We start from the raw sequence: 12,629 nt of genomic DNA on the forward strand, positions 1-12,629 counted from the left end.
CGAGCACCCGGCGGGGTGGTGCTCTCTGCAACGCTTCTGCCGACTGGGACGCGGAACCGTCTCCTGCTCCTCGGGTCGGGATCCACGCGGGGAAGCAAGCCGAACCTCCAGGCACCCTCCCGCGGGGCCCCGAGCAAGCCGGCGCGCGAAACCGCGTCTTTCAACTGACAATGAAATCGTAGCCACCTCCGGTGGCGAATAAGCGCGAGGCCGCGAGGGGGACGGAAGGCGGGCCACTCCGCCGAAGCCCCGCCCAGAGCCCCGCTCGTGCTCCTATTGGCGCATGCCGTCGTTCTGGCCCCGCCCCTTAACGGACCTGTCGCTCTGTGACAGGCGGAGGGGCCAGTTCCTGTTGGGCGAGGGGGCGGAGTCAGAGGTGTCTTGAGCTCCGCCCGAACTCCAGGGGGCTCCTCCCCCTTTGTGCTCCTCACGGCGGGGCGGGCGTGAGGAGGGGAATGTCATTGCCGCTCGGAGCCGCCGCTCCTCTGGCGCCCTCGTCCCGTCGGCTCTCGCCGCCGCCGCCTCCTCAGCCGCACGGGGGACACGGATGGCTAGTGGGGCGCAGGGGCCTTCTGGGTTGAGACCGCGGCGGTCGCGGCCGCTGCCGAGGCAGAGACTCCGGATCGCCGCCGCCGCCGCCTCCTCCACCCCCAGTGTCCCGGCCTCGCGGTGTTGAGGGCGGGAGCGCGCCCAGCTCTCCCTCCGCCTCCGCCTCCTCCTCCTCGTTGTCGTCGCCGTCGCCCTCCTCCTCCTCCTCCTCCTCTGGGTCTCCGCCCAGCACCCCTCGCTCCAGGCGGCGGCGGTGGCCGCGGAGGACGAGCGAGACCCGCCGCCGGGGCACAACATGGCGGAGCCCTCGGCCCCGGAGAGCAAGCACAAGTCGTCCCTCAACTCGTCCCCGTGGAGCGGCCTCATGGCTCTGGGGAACAGCCGCCACGGGCACCACGGGCCCGGAGCCCAGAGCGCGTCCAGGGCGGCGGCGGCGCCGAAGCCGGGGCCCCCCGCGGGGCTGTCCGGGGGCTTGTCGCAGCCGGCCGGGTGGCAGTCGTTGCTCTCCTTCACCATCCTCTTCCTGGCCTGGCTGGCCGGCTTCAGCTCGCGCCTCTTCGCCGTCATCCGCTTCGAGAGCATCATCCACGAGTTCGACCCGTGGTGAGTGTGGCCGCCCTTCCCCCGCGCGCGGGCAGCCGTGCCGTTCCCGGCGTGTCCGGAGCCCAGCCGATTCCAGTCGTTCTCCCGCGGCCCGAGCCGGGCGCGCCCCCCGCCCTCCCAGCGAAGTTTGCCCGGGAGCTGAGCCCAGATCCCCCGGCCGCCGGCGTGGGCCGGCCCTTCCCCGCGCCGCGCCGCGCCGCGCCGCGCCTGGTCCGCCTCCCGGGGCCCTTCCCCACGCCCTCTCCGCCGCAGCTTTGCGCCTTGTTGCATTTTATTTTATTTCTCCTCTTCCTGCCATCCGGGCAGCCCCGGGATCGCCTTCTGGCCTCTGGGGGTGACTCGGAACCCCTCGTCCGCTCAGCCCTGCAGTTTCACGCTTTCCCTTTCTCTCTATTTTCTTTCTCTTAGAGAGTGTAGTGTTAGAGGGTTAGGGGAGGAAATGTTACCCCGAAAGCGAACGCGGTGCTAGCGGCTCGTGTTTTTCCCGCACCAGGTATTTTTCAAGTGTCTCTTTTCCCCCCTCACGGCCCTTAAGTGCACTCAGCAAGCCACAGTTTCCACAGTTGTATTGGGTTTCTCTTTAGAGCGAGATCGTTAATTCTGTTAGCCGAACTCTCGCCCTCGGTGTTACCACAGTATCCGACAGCGTTGCGTGAGTTCCTTTATTGGTCTCTGCAGGAAGGTGGGGAAGGGAACGCTCAGTACCGAGGTGATGGGAGCGCTAGATCGTCGGGCCGGAGTTGCACACACTGCACGGCACTACCTGGCCTGGGGTTTAGGAATTACCCCCACTCGGAACCCCGAGTTACCTAGAAGGGAAGATTACTTTAACTTTCTCCCCATTGGCCCAACCTGAGTTAAGTTTTTTCCCATCTGAGAGAGAGTGTGCGTGTGCCTCTTTAGTTTATTTGGCGGGCTGCCCTATCAACCTTGAATTAATCTTACTTGTAATTAGACCTAATTAAACATTAGGGTATTTGTCTTACCATTTGAAATGCACAGAGAATCTTCTTAAGAGCAAATTAAATAGGTAATAAATAAGTTTTGGTGGGGGGCTTATATGTTAAGATTTAAGTTGTGCTTTAAGAAAAATATTTATGCTGCAACATCTATTGAACACCAGAGGGGCCTACTCAAGGAAAATTGTGTTTAAAGAAACAATTACGGTAACAGCCTTCTGTGAGATGTTTTCGTACCATTTTAGAGGTTTCGATTTTTTTTTCTAACATTAGTTTAGCCATTAAAATGGCCATTATTTTATTTGGAATCACATATTGATGCGAATTGCATATAAACCTAAGAATATTTGTGAAGTATTACTGACTGGATAGAGTATTCTTTTGAAACACTCGAGCAATTAGATTAAAAATGAAATTGAGACCAGAAATGAAAACCACTAGAATTACTGGACACTATGAAAAGAGAAAGTTGTGTCTTTTAAGATGAAGATAGAACAGGGTGGCTGATTGACCAAATGTTTTGTGTTTAAAAAAAAAGGAAATGTTTCCAAATATATTTCCAGAAAGTAATATTCGTATGAATAGAAGGTTGTTAACTGCTTAAGGGTTACTCAGAAGCTGAAGTTAATGATTGTAGACAAATGCACTACTAAACTAAATAACTAAATGATGAGGTGATTTTTTTTTTCGTCATTTTTGTCCTTATTTTGAAGGGGGATTATAAGTCTGCATCAAGTCAGTCTCCAGTAAAGCTCATAATATAACGAGAAGGCTTAGACTGCTTTAAAAAGCAGATATGCTATTAGAAAATGACTAAGAAAAGTATCTTCAGTTTCAAAGCATACTTTGAGAGCATAACTTTATTCTCATGAAAACATTTTGTTCCTATTCTGCTATGTACAGAAACACATTTACGATATATGTGTCTTTCATCTGAACCTGTTACGTTTGAATTTTAATTCATATATTCTGATATAAAAGTGTTCACAGCTAAGGACTACTAAACTTAGCTATCTCACCTACCTTTGGTGGTGTTAATGTTTGTTTATTCTTAATGTTTATGCTCCTGATGTTAAAGCATTCTAATTAGCAAGTAGATAGAGGTAATAAAGGAATTTTCCCTGCACCTCCCTGCATGGAGACTTGTCTGTAAGAATCTCATGAAATGTCTAATTCAAGTGAGCTAATAAGAGAAATCAAGTTCAAACAAAAAGATTACTGTGTTCACCTTAGTTTTTCTTTTCATAGCTGTTAACGTTAGGCATGCCATTCATTCTTCTATCTCATAATCGTTCTTGAAAAATATTTACAAGGGAGGTTGTGTAGATTGCCTGTTGCCTTTCATTACTTTTGACTTGAAAAACAGTTTTTCTCCAAAACTAGTAATAAACCCAGTGTCTCCTACTACCTTGAAAGTAGCTCAGATTACCATGCAACAATGAGAAGACCCTTTGGTAATATTTAAATGTTCCGACTGTTCCAGAAACCAATTTATTCTGGCCTACCTCCTTCAGCCCCTTCCCCTTCCATTTCTGTATCCTTTCTGTGAAAGGCTGTTTGATTGTGAGCTGCTTCTATAAATTTGACAGTAACTCTTGAATTGTGTGAGACTTCGGGTAGCTGCCAAAAATGACTTGTCACCAAGTTGCACTTAGTATCTTTGGTTACCCAAGTTATAAAACTTAGGAACTGCTCTAAGAGGTAGTACGTAAGGTTTTTGAATTAAGTGCCATTTTGAGAACTTGGCAACATTTTTGGTTTATAATATCACCTTTTCATGCTAGTGATTTCCTCCCTTCTCAGTTGAGTTGGTGCGATTCCAGGAAGCAGTTGAGTGTTCTGTAGGTGCCAAACTTTGGTTGACCGACTAGTTTAACAGCATCTAACTTTTATCTTTTTATCTGAAATAGTGTTAGTCCTTGAATAGTTTTGCTGTGATTGTGAACAACTTGCTTTCCTGTTAGCTTCTGACAGACTGTGGGTAGCTCCCTCCATTAGTGTACTCTGTGAGGAGAGTCCCTTCTCCACCTTCACTGCTTTTGAGGGACTTCTCTCTGGAGAGAATTTAGGTTTTAGCTACAGTTATCAAAAAGACAGCAGAAACTGGACACCCTGGGGCACCCTGTCCCATTCTCGCATAGTAGATCTTGTCTACACACACATCTTTTTCTGTTTTGTTAGGACAGAGTTTTAGAGGGCAAGGAATGCTTTTTCCTCAGAAACTATGGTATAAATAGGTTAATTAGTGCAAGTACATTTTCAAAGGAGTGGCAAGCCTTGGAAAGTAAGCTGTTTATGACTTTGGGACTGCTTCTTGTCTTTTGAGGTTCCCCCCTGTTTTTCTTCACTTTACAGATGACAAAAAAGAAAACCAAAAAGCTGTTGGTCCCATTTCCGAAAAGGATGCAGTTTTAAAACACAAAGCTTCCCAGGTCTTAAAGCCCCTCTGACTGGAATCATTAGCAGCAGCAGTCCAGCTGCATCCAAACAGGATTAACACCGCCACTGATGTTGTGATCTATCTACACTTGCTAACCGAGAACTTCTGGGACCATTCTGAGTTAGAAGCACCTGTGTGTATTGGAAAGTGCATGAGTGGCTGGTTTTGATGGTGTCTTTGCACCTGCCTCTACTTGCAGTAACCCTCTCATAGTAGTAGTCGTGAATTTCATGAAGCATATGATAAATCCCGAAGCAGTTAGCATCTGTCACCAAAGGAATCGTTTCCTTGAGGGTTTCTTTTCTTTAGGGCAAACTGGGTAGGACTGCATGCCTTTCAATGTTGTGAATAGTTTGCATGAAGACGGTTGTCCACCAAGCATTAGAAACTAAAATTTTCCTTCTCTGACTCTGAACCTATGGGTGTGGAAGTAACTTGACAGCCTGTCTCTGCCTGACCTCCAGTCTTAGTGCTGAGTATGTAGAAAAATTATTGAAATAGTCTTCATTGTACTATCTTCCTGTTCACCAGTATACCTGTGTTCCCAGAAGTAACTTTCTACAAGGCTTATGTTACTTGAGTGACCAAGTCTCATTTCACTTTCTCATTAAAACAAAATATAGGGCTCTACAATGCTGCAGCTGCTTTGTCTTCAAAGCCTGCACATTTTAGTAGATCTGCCTTCTGCTAATGATTGTGCTGTAAGTTTTCGACATACAAGAAAGTTGAATTTTAGAGTGAATAGTCACATGCCTACTGCTTATGTTCTCCAGTTGCTCTATTTTGCCTATAACTGTGCTTACACCTTCTAGACTCTAGAATCTGGAGAGATTGTTGATGCCTTGATATAGGATGCTACCCTGGTCCCTCTGCTCCGTGATAAAGGAGAACTTTCTTTCCAGACCACATTTGTTTTCTGTAAAACCTGAGCTTAGCATGTTCAAATAACTGTTTCTCTATCTTCCCTTGGACTGCAGATTGGGATCTGATTCCATCCCTTTCAGGTTTGGTCAGTAATTTTACCTGAGTACGCTGTAAGCCAGTGCATTAGTGATGTCTGTTAAATGAGCTGGCTTTGCTGAATCTGCTGTCTCAAGAGAAAGTTTGAAGTAGTTGATTGTTGGTTTTATTAGCCTTACTTACATAGAACGTCTGAACTCTTGAATTGTATCACTGTTTAGCCTCTTGTCACTGCCATGTAAATAACACAAATACTATCCAAATAACACAGCCTGACAACATAAACACTGATATTACAGGGGTCAGACTTGGGTCACCCTGCTGATTCTGATTGATGATACTTCTCATTTTTAAACCTTTTATGCTTTCTGAGAAGGGTTCTTTTCCTCACCTTAACCAATTTTTCTTCCTTTCCTTTTTTGGCAAGGACTATGAAGCCCAGGTTGGCAGGTGGGATTACAAGTGTGTCCTGCCACACCCTGCTTCTCACTTTACCTGCTTCTGGCCACAAATAATTTCCTAGGACTTAAAATGGATAGAAATGGCAGTACATGGGATAAAAGATGTCTAGTAGGAGTAAATGTTGGAAGAGATGGGCAGTTGTTCCAGAAGTTCCTGTGCTTTGAGCATATTTGTTAACTGGCGTTTGTAGGCTCACCAAAAGATCTAACCACTTTTTATGGTTTGTGTGTTTAGGAAAATGCTTTCTTAGTCTGAGACATCTGAACATTTTGAAATAGATCTTTAACTTTATAAATTAATGTCCATTTATTCAAATTTATACCATTTGAAGATAAGCACATCTGTGAGTTATTGCATGTTCAGTGAGTTAACCATATCATTTACAACGTTTCCTTTGTGGAACTTAATGTTACAGGAAGCATTAACATGTTCCCAGTAGTGATGCATGCCTAAGTTTAAGATTATCTTCCAGTCTTATTGAGGAAATGGGGCAAAATCTTCAAACTGTTTTAGTTCGGTGTTTTTCAAGTCTAGGTGATTCCAAAGTCTGTTTTTGCTGTACCCCTCCTTTAAGGCATGTTTAAAATAAAATGTCTTTCATTTGCTTCTTTTCCTTTTTTCCTGAGACAGGATTTCTCTGTGTAGCCTTGGCTGTCCTGAAACTCACTCAGTAGACCAGCCTGAACTCTACCTCCCAAGTGCTGTCGTTAAAGGGGTTTGCCCCCACCACCAGCTTCATATGTTTCTTTAATCATCTGTTCTGTATGAGAACAGATTGACCCGTCAAAATGCTTGGTCATAGCCCTCTCTAGCAAAGTAAGTTTGCTAGTTGGATGATAGGTAGTTATTTTAATATAATGTAGGGGAAGAAGAAAAGTTCATTGTTTTAAGTTTTGTTGTTGTTGTTGAAGATGATTAATGATTTTTCAGAAATGGGCCTTTTAAAAAAGAAAAGATATGGTCAAGTTGAATATTTCCACTGAAGTTTGTTTGTAAAAAATTCATAATGTTGAGCTTGGAAGCATTAAGTCATTCCAGAGTGGGAATTTGGAGTAGACAGCTGTACTTTTAGAGTAGACTCAGAATTCTATAGGTAAATAGATGTCACCTATCTTGTTTCCAAGACAAAGGACCTGAGGAGCATGCATAAACTACCTAAAGGTAGTTGAGGTCTTTTCATGTTGAGGTTTTTCTTTTAAAGTTCAGAATATGAGAGAATAGTTTTTGTATGTTACCACTCATTTTGAATTGAGGGTGTTGAAAATAATAATAGTTCAAGCGTAGATGTGGAAACAGGACTTCTGTATAAAGTTTAATTTGGAATTTATGATGTAAAAAAGCTGTAGGCATGAATTGCCTGTCACTGACATAAGTTATAAAACTATTCTTTTGTGTTCATCCTTAGTAAAATGGAAATGTTTTTGCATAGAGTAGTCAAAGAAATTTTACTTGTATTAGTAAAGTTCTAAAGTATTAGTTGATAGTCAAGCTGATGAATTTCTTTTCTAAGCATAAGCTTATTAACCCTTCTCAAGTACACATTCTTTTCTCCCCAGTATGGTTTTTTTTTAAAGTGATAGCTGACAGCCCTTTCAACATACAAAAGACTTGTTTTAACTTAAAATATTGGCAGTTCTTGCTCTCTCCTCTTACTATCTAATGTTGCAGTTTATAAAGAGGGAGAGAGAATGTATGTGTGTGCGCGCGTATGTACTAATGTTAAAGGTGAACTGTTGTCAACAACATTAAAGAAATTAAAATGAGCAGTAACTCATACCTAAATGTACATTATGCGTACTTTCCATTACCTTTGTTGCTGGTCATATTTGTCTGCAGAAAGGCATGAGGCTAAATGGAATGGCACAGAAGAAGGATTGTGCCCAGAAATCTTTATGAATGTGAATTATTGCACCATGTGCAGTTTACAGCAAAAAAAAAAAAAAACAGTGAATGCAGAATTATCAAAAAGATAATTCTGTAGTCTTTGAGATGGTCTTTGAAAGTAAGTCTTAAATGCTTATATATAAAACGAGCAAAAAAATGCATTTGCAAAGGCTTTTTTTAATAGGTGAAAGGGGGTGAATAGGTGAAATGACTGTTGGTCATTGCCATCACCTCTAATGCTGTTTGCTTTCCCAGTCTGTCTCCCTTATTGTAAGTTAACTAAGTAATTTTGTCCTTTATTTTTTTGTCATAGGCGGTGAGCTTTTTGTATTGCTAAATAACAGTTTAGTTGATGTATCTTAGTAAAGTGAAATTGTAGCTTTTATGTCTTGCTCTTTTTGCTCATCTCTTGGTTAAAAGATTCAGAACACATGAGTAAGGCTCAGCAATAATTTGACTAGCTCCCAAGAGTTTGCCTTTTCTTTTTATAGCAGAAGTACCTGTAAAAAAGACAGGGAAAAGTTTCCTTTTCACTTGAAATAACAAGTTATCTAAAAAAAAAAAAATTTTTTTTTGTTTGGTTTTTTGTTTTTGGTTTCTTTTTTCTTTTTCTTTTCTTTTCTTTTTTTTTTTTTTTTTTTTTGTGACAGGGTTTCTCTGTAGCTTTGGAGCCTGTACTGGAATTAGCTCTTGTAGACCAGGCTGACCTTGAACTCACAGAGATCCGCCTGTCTGCCATGCTGGGGTTAAAGGCGTGCGCCACCAACACCTGGCTTAAAAATAATAATAATTTATTGTTTTATATGTATATGTCTGTGTACTATGTGTGTACCTGGTGCCCACAAAGTCCAGAAGTTACAGTTTTGCACTGCAATATAGGTGTTGGGAATTGAACCCAGGTCCTTTAGAAGAGTAGCCGGTGCTCTTAACCACTGAGGCATCTCTCCAGCCCTAGATAGCAAATGATCATAAAGCTAACTCTCCCTTTAGATGGAGTCATCTTTTTCTCTAGATACCCTTGAAAGGTTGACTTTCTCAGAAGACTCAGAGGATACAGGAAGCAGGGCATGGGAATACCACCTCATTGTCTTTCTGGAGACAAATGATATGGAACCAATTAAAAAAACTGTTCAAGAACTGGGCTTTGGGGGAGGAGCTATAGTGGTATTGGACTGTATGCCTGCAGTCCTAGCTACTTTGTGAAACTGGGGTTGTGAACTTTTCTTGAACTTCTGGGTTTCAAAGCAAAGTGTGTGTGTGTGTGTGTGTGTGTGTGTGTGTGTGTGTGTGTGTATTAAAATTAAGTTAAGTGAATGGATGGTTGATAATTCTTTTGTGATTTCAGACAGGATTTCACTATGCAGTTCAGGCTGGCCTAGAACTTGTGAGGTAGCCCAGACTGCCTGCAATTCTCCATCCTGCTTCAGCACTACCTCATCCTTCCCCTAAACCCTCTCAGGTGCTGACTGGAACCATGCGTAGCAGTAAGCTTGGTGTATGTGTGTGCACACATGTGCACATACATGTAAATGCATGATCACTTGTATGTGAACAGGTTGATATCATGTGTCTTCCTTGAATCACTCAATGCCGCACTGATCTAGGATCTCTCACTTGACCCAGAGTTTACTGCTGGAACTAGTCCAGTTAGCCAGCTTGCTCCGGGACCTTCCTTGCCTCCACTTCCCAGCAAAGTAGAATTACAAACAGACCATCACAACCACCTGGCATTTCATGGGTGCTGGCAATCTGGAACACCAGTTCTTTCTCTTTACCCATGAAGCCAGCTCCTTAGTCCAAGATAGTGATGATGTCTGGAAAGATAGGGTGTTGGTATCTGAGTTGAAAGAATTTAGTCCTAACAATGTACTTTTGTGTGTTGGTGTCTTGTTTTGTTTTTTGTTTTGTTTTGTGAGGAATTCCTAATTTTGGATGGTGTATGTGTGCTTTTGTTTGTGTAGCTAAAAAATCTTGAACAACTTCTCTGAGTTATCTTATAGTTTCCCAGGTTTTCTTCTAGTGCAGCAGTTCTCAACCTGTGGGTCTAATAATGCTTGCACAAGGGTCGCCTGGTACTGTCGGAAAACACAAATATTTACATTATGATTCATAATAATAGCAAAACTACAGTTACGCAGTAGCATGGAAATAACTTTATTGTTGGGGGTCGCTACAACATGAGGGGTTGGATTAAAGGGTGGCAACATTAGGAAGGTTGAGCTAGTTAGTTTTCAATGGTTTGTGCTTGGTTGTTTACTACTGTGTCTTATCTTCAGGAAGATTGAGAAAGAGGCATATTAGGAAGAGTTTCTCAAATACCATCTTCAAGGATAAAGTTGATTCAAAGAATGGAAAGGTCATTGGCCTTCATACAGGAACCTGAACTATATTGGGCTGTGAGAACTGGGTGTCTGTGAGCAAATGCTTTATAGTATCAGGGAAGTGATTCTAGTTTCTAAGGCTTCCTTTTATAATTAGAAAGCCCTTCCTAAGTGAAATAAATGAGAAAACTCACATGCATTTTTCTTTTGTGATTAGATTGATCTTGAACAGATTTGGTAGTGTTTTCTGCTGCGTGTTAGAAAAACCATGCAACTTGAGTGGATAACGTTTATTTCTTTTGTGAACAAATAATGGGCTGTCATCAAGCTTAATTCATTGCTGAAGAAAAATTTAAATCTGGAACTGCCTTTCTTAAAATTCTCAGTTGAGCCAGCCAGTATTTGAGTTCTATAATCCAAACTTCAAAACTTAAGCCAGATATCCTAAAAGAGATGTTTATCGTATCTCATCATCTCAGACACTATTCAGAGTGTGGCATGGAATGATGTAAATGCCTTGAATTATACTCCACTTGGGTAATGGGTCCAGTGTGATGATAGAAGCCCCTTTTAATGCCCCTGATCGTCAGTCCTCTTGTATGAATTCCCAAGTGGAGATCCTCCTGAAATGTCTTATGTTATGAAACATGCCAGACACACTTCTTTCGGAAAAATAATCTGATAGTCATTTATTTGCCTCGTGAGAAGTTAATTGGTATAGACTCTAATAATAACATTATAAAACAGTCTTTCATTAAACTTCACTGAGGACTATGCAGTTGACTAAACAGGCTGAAGCCATTTTTTGAAGTTTCACATCTGTAAAGTAAAAATACTCAAGGAGACCATATTTTTTGTTTTTTGTGTGTGGGCGTCTGAATTGGTAAGGCATTGTAATTTAGATTTCAATGCTCATTTGCCCCTGTAGTGAATAAGAACACAGAAAAAACATCCCTTCATTCAAGAACATCATTTGTATTCTCCCTGCAGTGTTTTACAGTATTAGGGTGTGGTGAATACTCAGCGAGTATGAAGAGCCTTTTGTCTTTAACTGTACCTTTTTAAAAATTAACTTGGTCTTAAACTGTACCTCTTGTTTTGGTGATAATGGCCGTATAGTTAGTCTCTTGGGTATGACTTTGATAAATTTTGGGGTTGACCGTAGTAGCTATAAAGTCATATGCAGTGAACATTGTAACTCGCTTTCACAATGGTATTACTTGAAGAGACAGTTGTGACCATCACTGCTGGCCACTAGCAGTGAGGGTGAATGACTCAGTAGATGCATAAGAACTTTGAGGGGGCTCAAAAAAGATGACTTGGCGGTTAAGAGCTCTGGTTGCTTTTGCTGAAGTCCTGAGTTCAATTCCCAGTAACTACATGGTGGCTCATAGACGTCTAAAATAAGAACTGACACCCTCTTCTGCAGTACGGACAGACATACATGCAGACAGAGCACTCATACATAAAAAATATATATAAATAAAATGGAAAAAGAACTTTGAGGGAAAATGTAATTTTATTTGTATGAGTGTTTCTTACTAGTACGAATAACTCTCAAACAGTTCCTTCTCATGTTTTAACTCATTAGTTGAGGAGCACTGAATTAGACAAGAAAAACTAGTTAAAATCTACAAGTCACCTTAGAGATTAAAGTATACTATATAAAAATACTCATTAGAATGAAATAATTGCCATCCTCACGAAAGTGGAAATAGCTTTGTCTATATCTCATTATTAGACGGGTCTTTGAATAGTAGATATTAGTGTATAAGTGTTAAACCAAAATATGAGACCCTTAACCATTTTTAAATTATTAATCAAACCCTAATAGAAATGATTGGTCTGTTATTTAATTACACTGCTGAATTCCATGTCATAATGGAGATATTTCTGCAAGTCTTTGAACTGAAAAACTGGAATTATCTCACAGGATTATTTTTTTTAATAATACTATCTGCCTCAAAAAAATTCTTTATTCCATCAGTGTACTTTAAAAAAAGAAAATCTATTGATATATGTGCAAAGCCCCAAGTTTAGTCCCCAGCACAGCAAAAGGATGACAACAGCAGTAAAAAGAACCCTGTTATAAGTGGGTGGAGTTTGTTCAATACTTAACCAACATGGTGTGTTCACTGACTTTTTAAAACCTTAATAATCCTGTCCCATAGAAGTGTAACTTGAGTCCCACGACAGTTTAACTCTAGACTTTAACTAAGGGAGGCTTTTATTTTAATATGCCACCCAGCTTTCTGGCCTTTGAAGGAGAAACATGATAATGAAACCAAGTGAAATAAATGAAATAAATCTAATCTTAACATAGTTTAAAGGCCAGTCATATGTTCAAAGTAGAAAAATGAGCTTGAGCAACTAATTTTAAAAAAACCCAGCTATTTATTTATGGTTGCTTAATTGAGTCAGTTATTTCCTTTAAAGGGAGACATTTTGCTC

The 12,629-nt window shown here is 41.9% G+C and overlaps 1 protein-coding gene across 1 annotated transcript in view; it reads left to right on the forward strand.

The window, feature by feature from the left end:
* The first annotated feature begins 475 nt into the window (after positions 1-475).
* Positions 476-12,629, forward strand: part of Stt3b (STT3 oligosaccharyltransferase complex catalytic subunit B) — a 74,679-nt gene continuing 62,525 nt past the window's right edge. Inside the window, exon 1 of the mRNA XM_085688997.2 lies at positions 476-1,152. Within this exon, the coding sequence (XP_085545123.1) occupies positions 845-1,152 (308 nt within the window). The 5' untranslated portion in view covers positions 476-844. The remainder of the gene's footprint in view (positions 1,153-12,629) is intronic.

This window comes from Myodes glareolus, chromosome 4 (genome assembly GCF_982192425.1).
Source record: "Myodes glareolus chromosome 4, mMyoGla1.1, whole genome shotgun sequence".
In the NCBI taxonomy this organism is placed as follows: Eukaryota; Metazoa; Chordata; class Mammalia; order Rodentia; family Cricetidae; genus Myodes; species Myodes glareolus.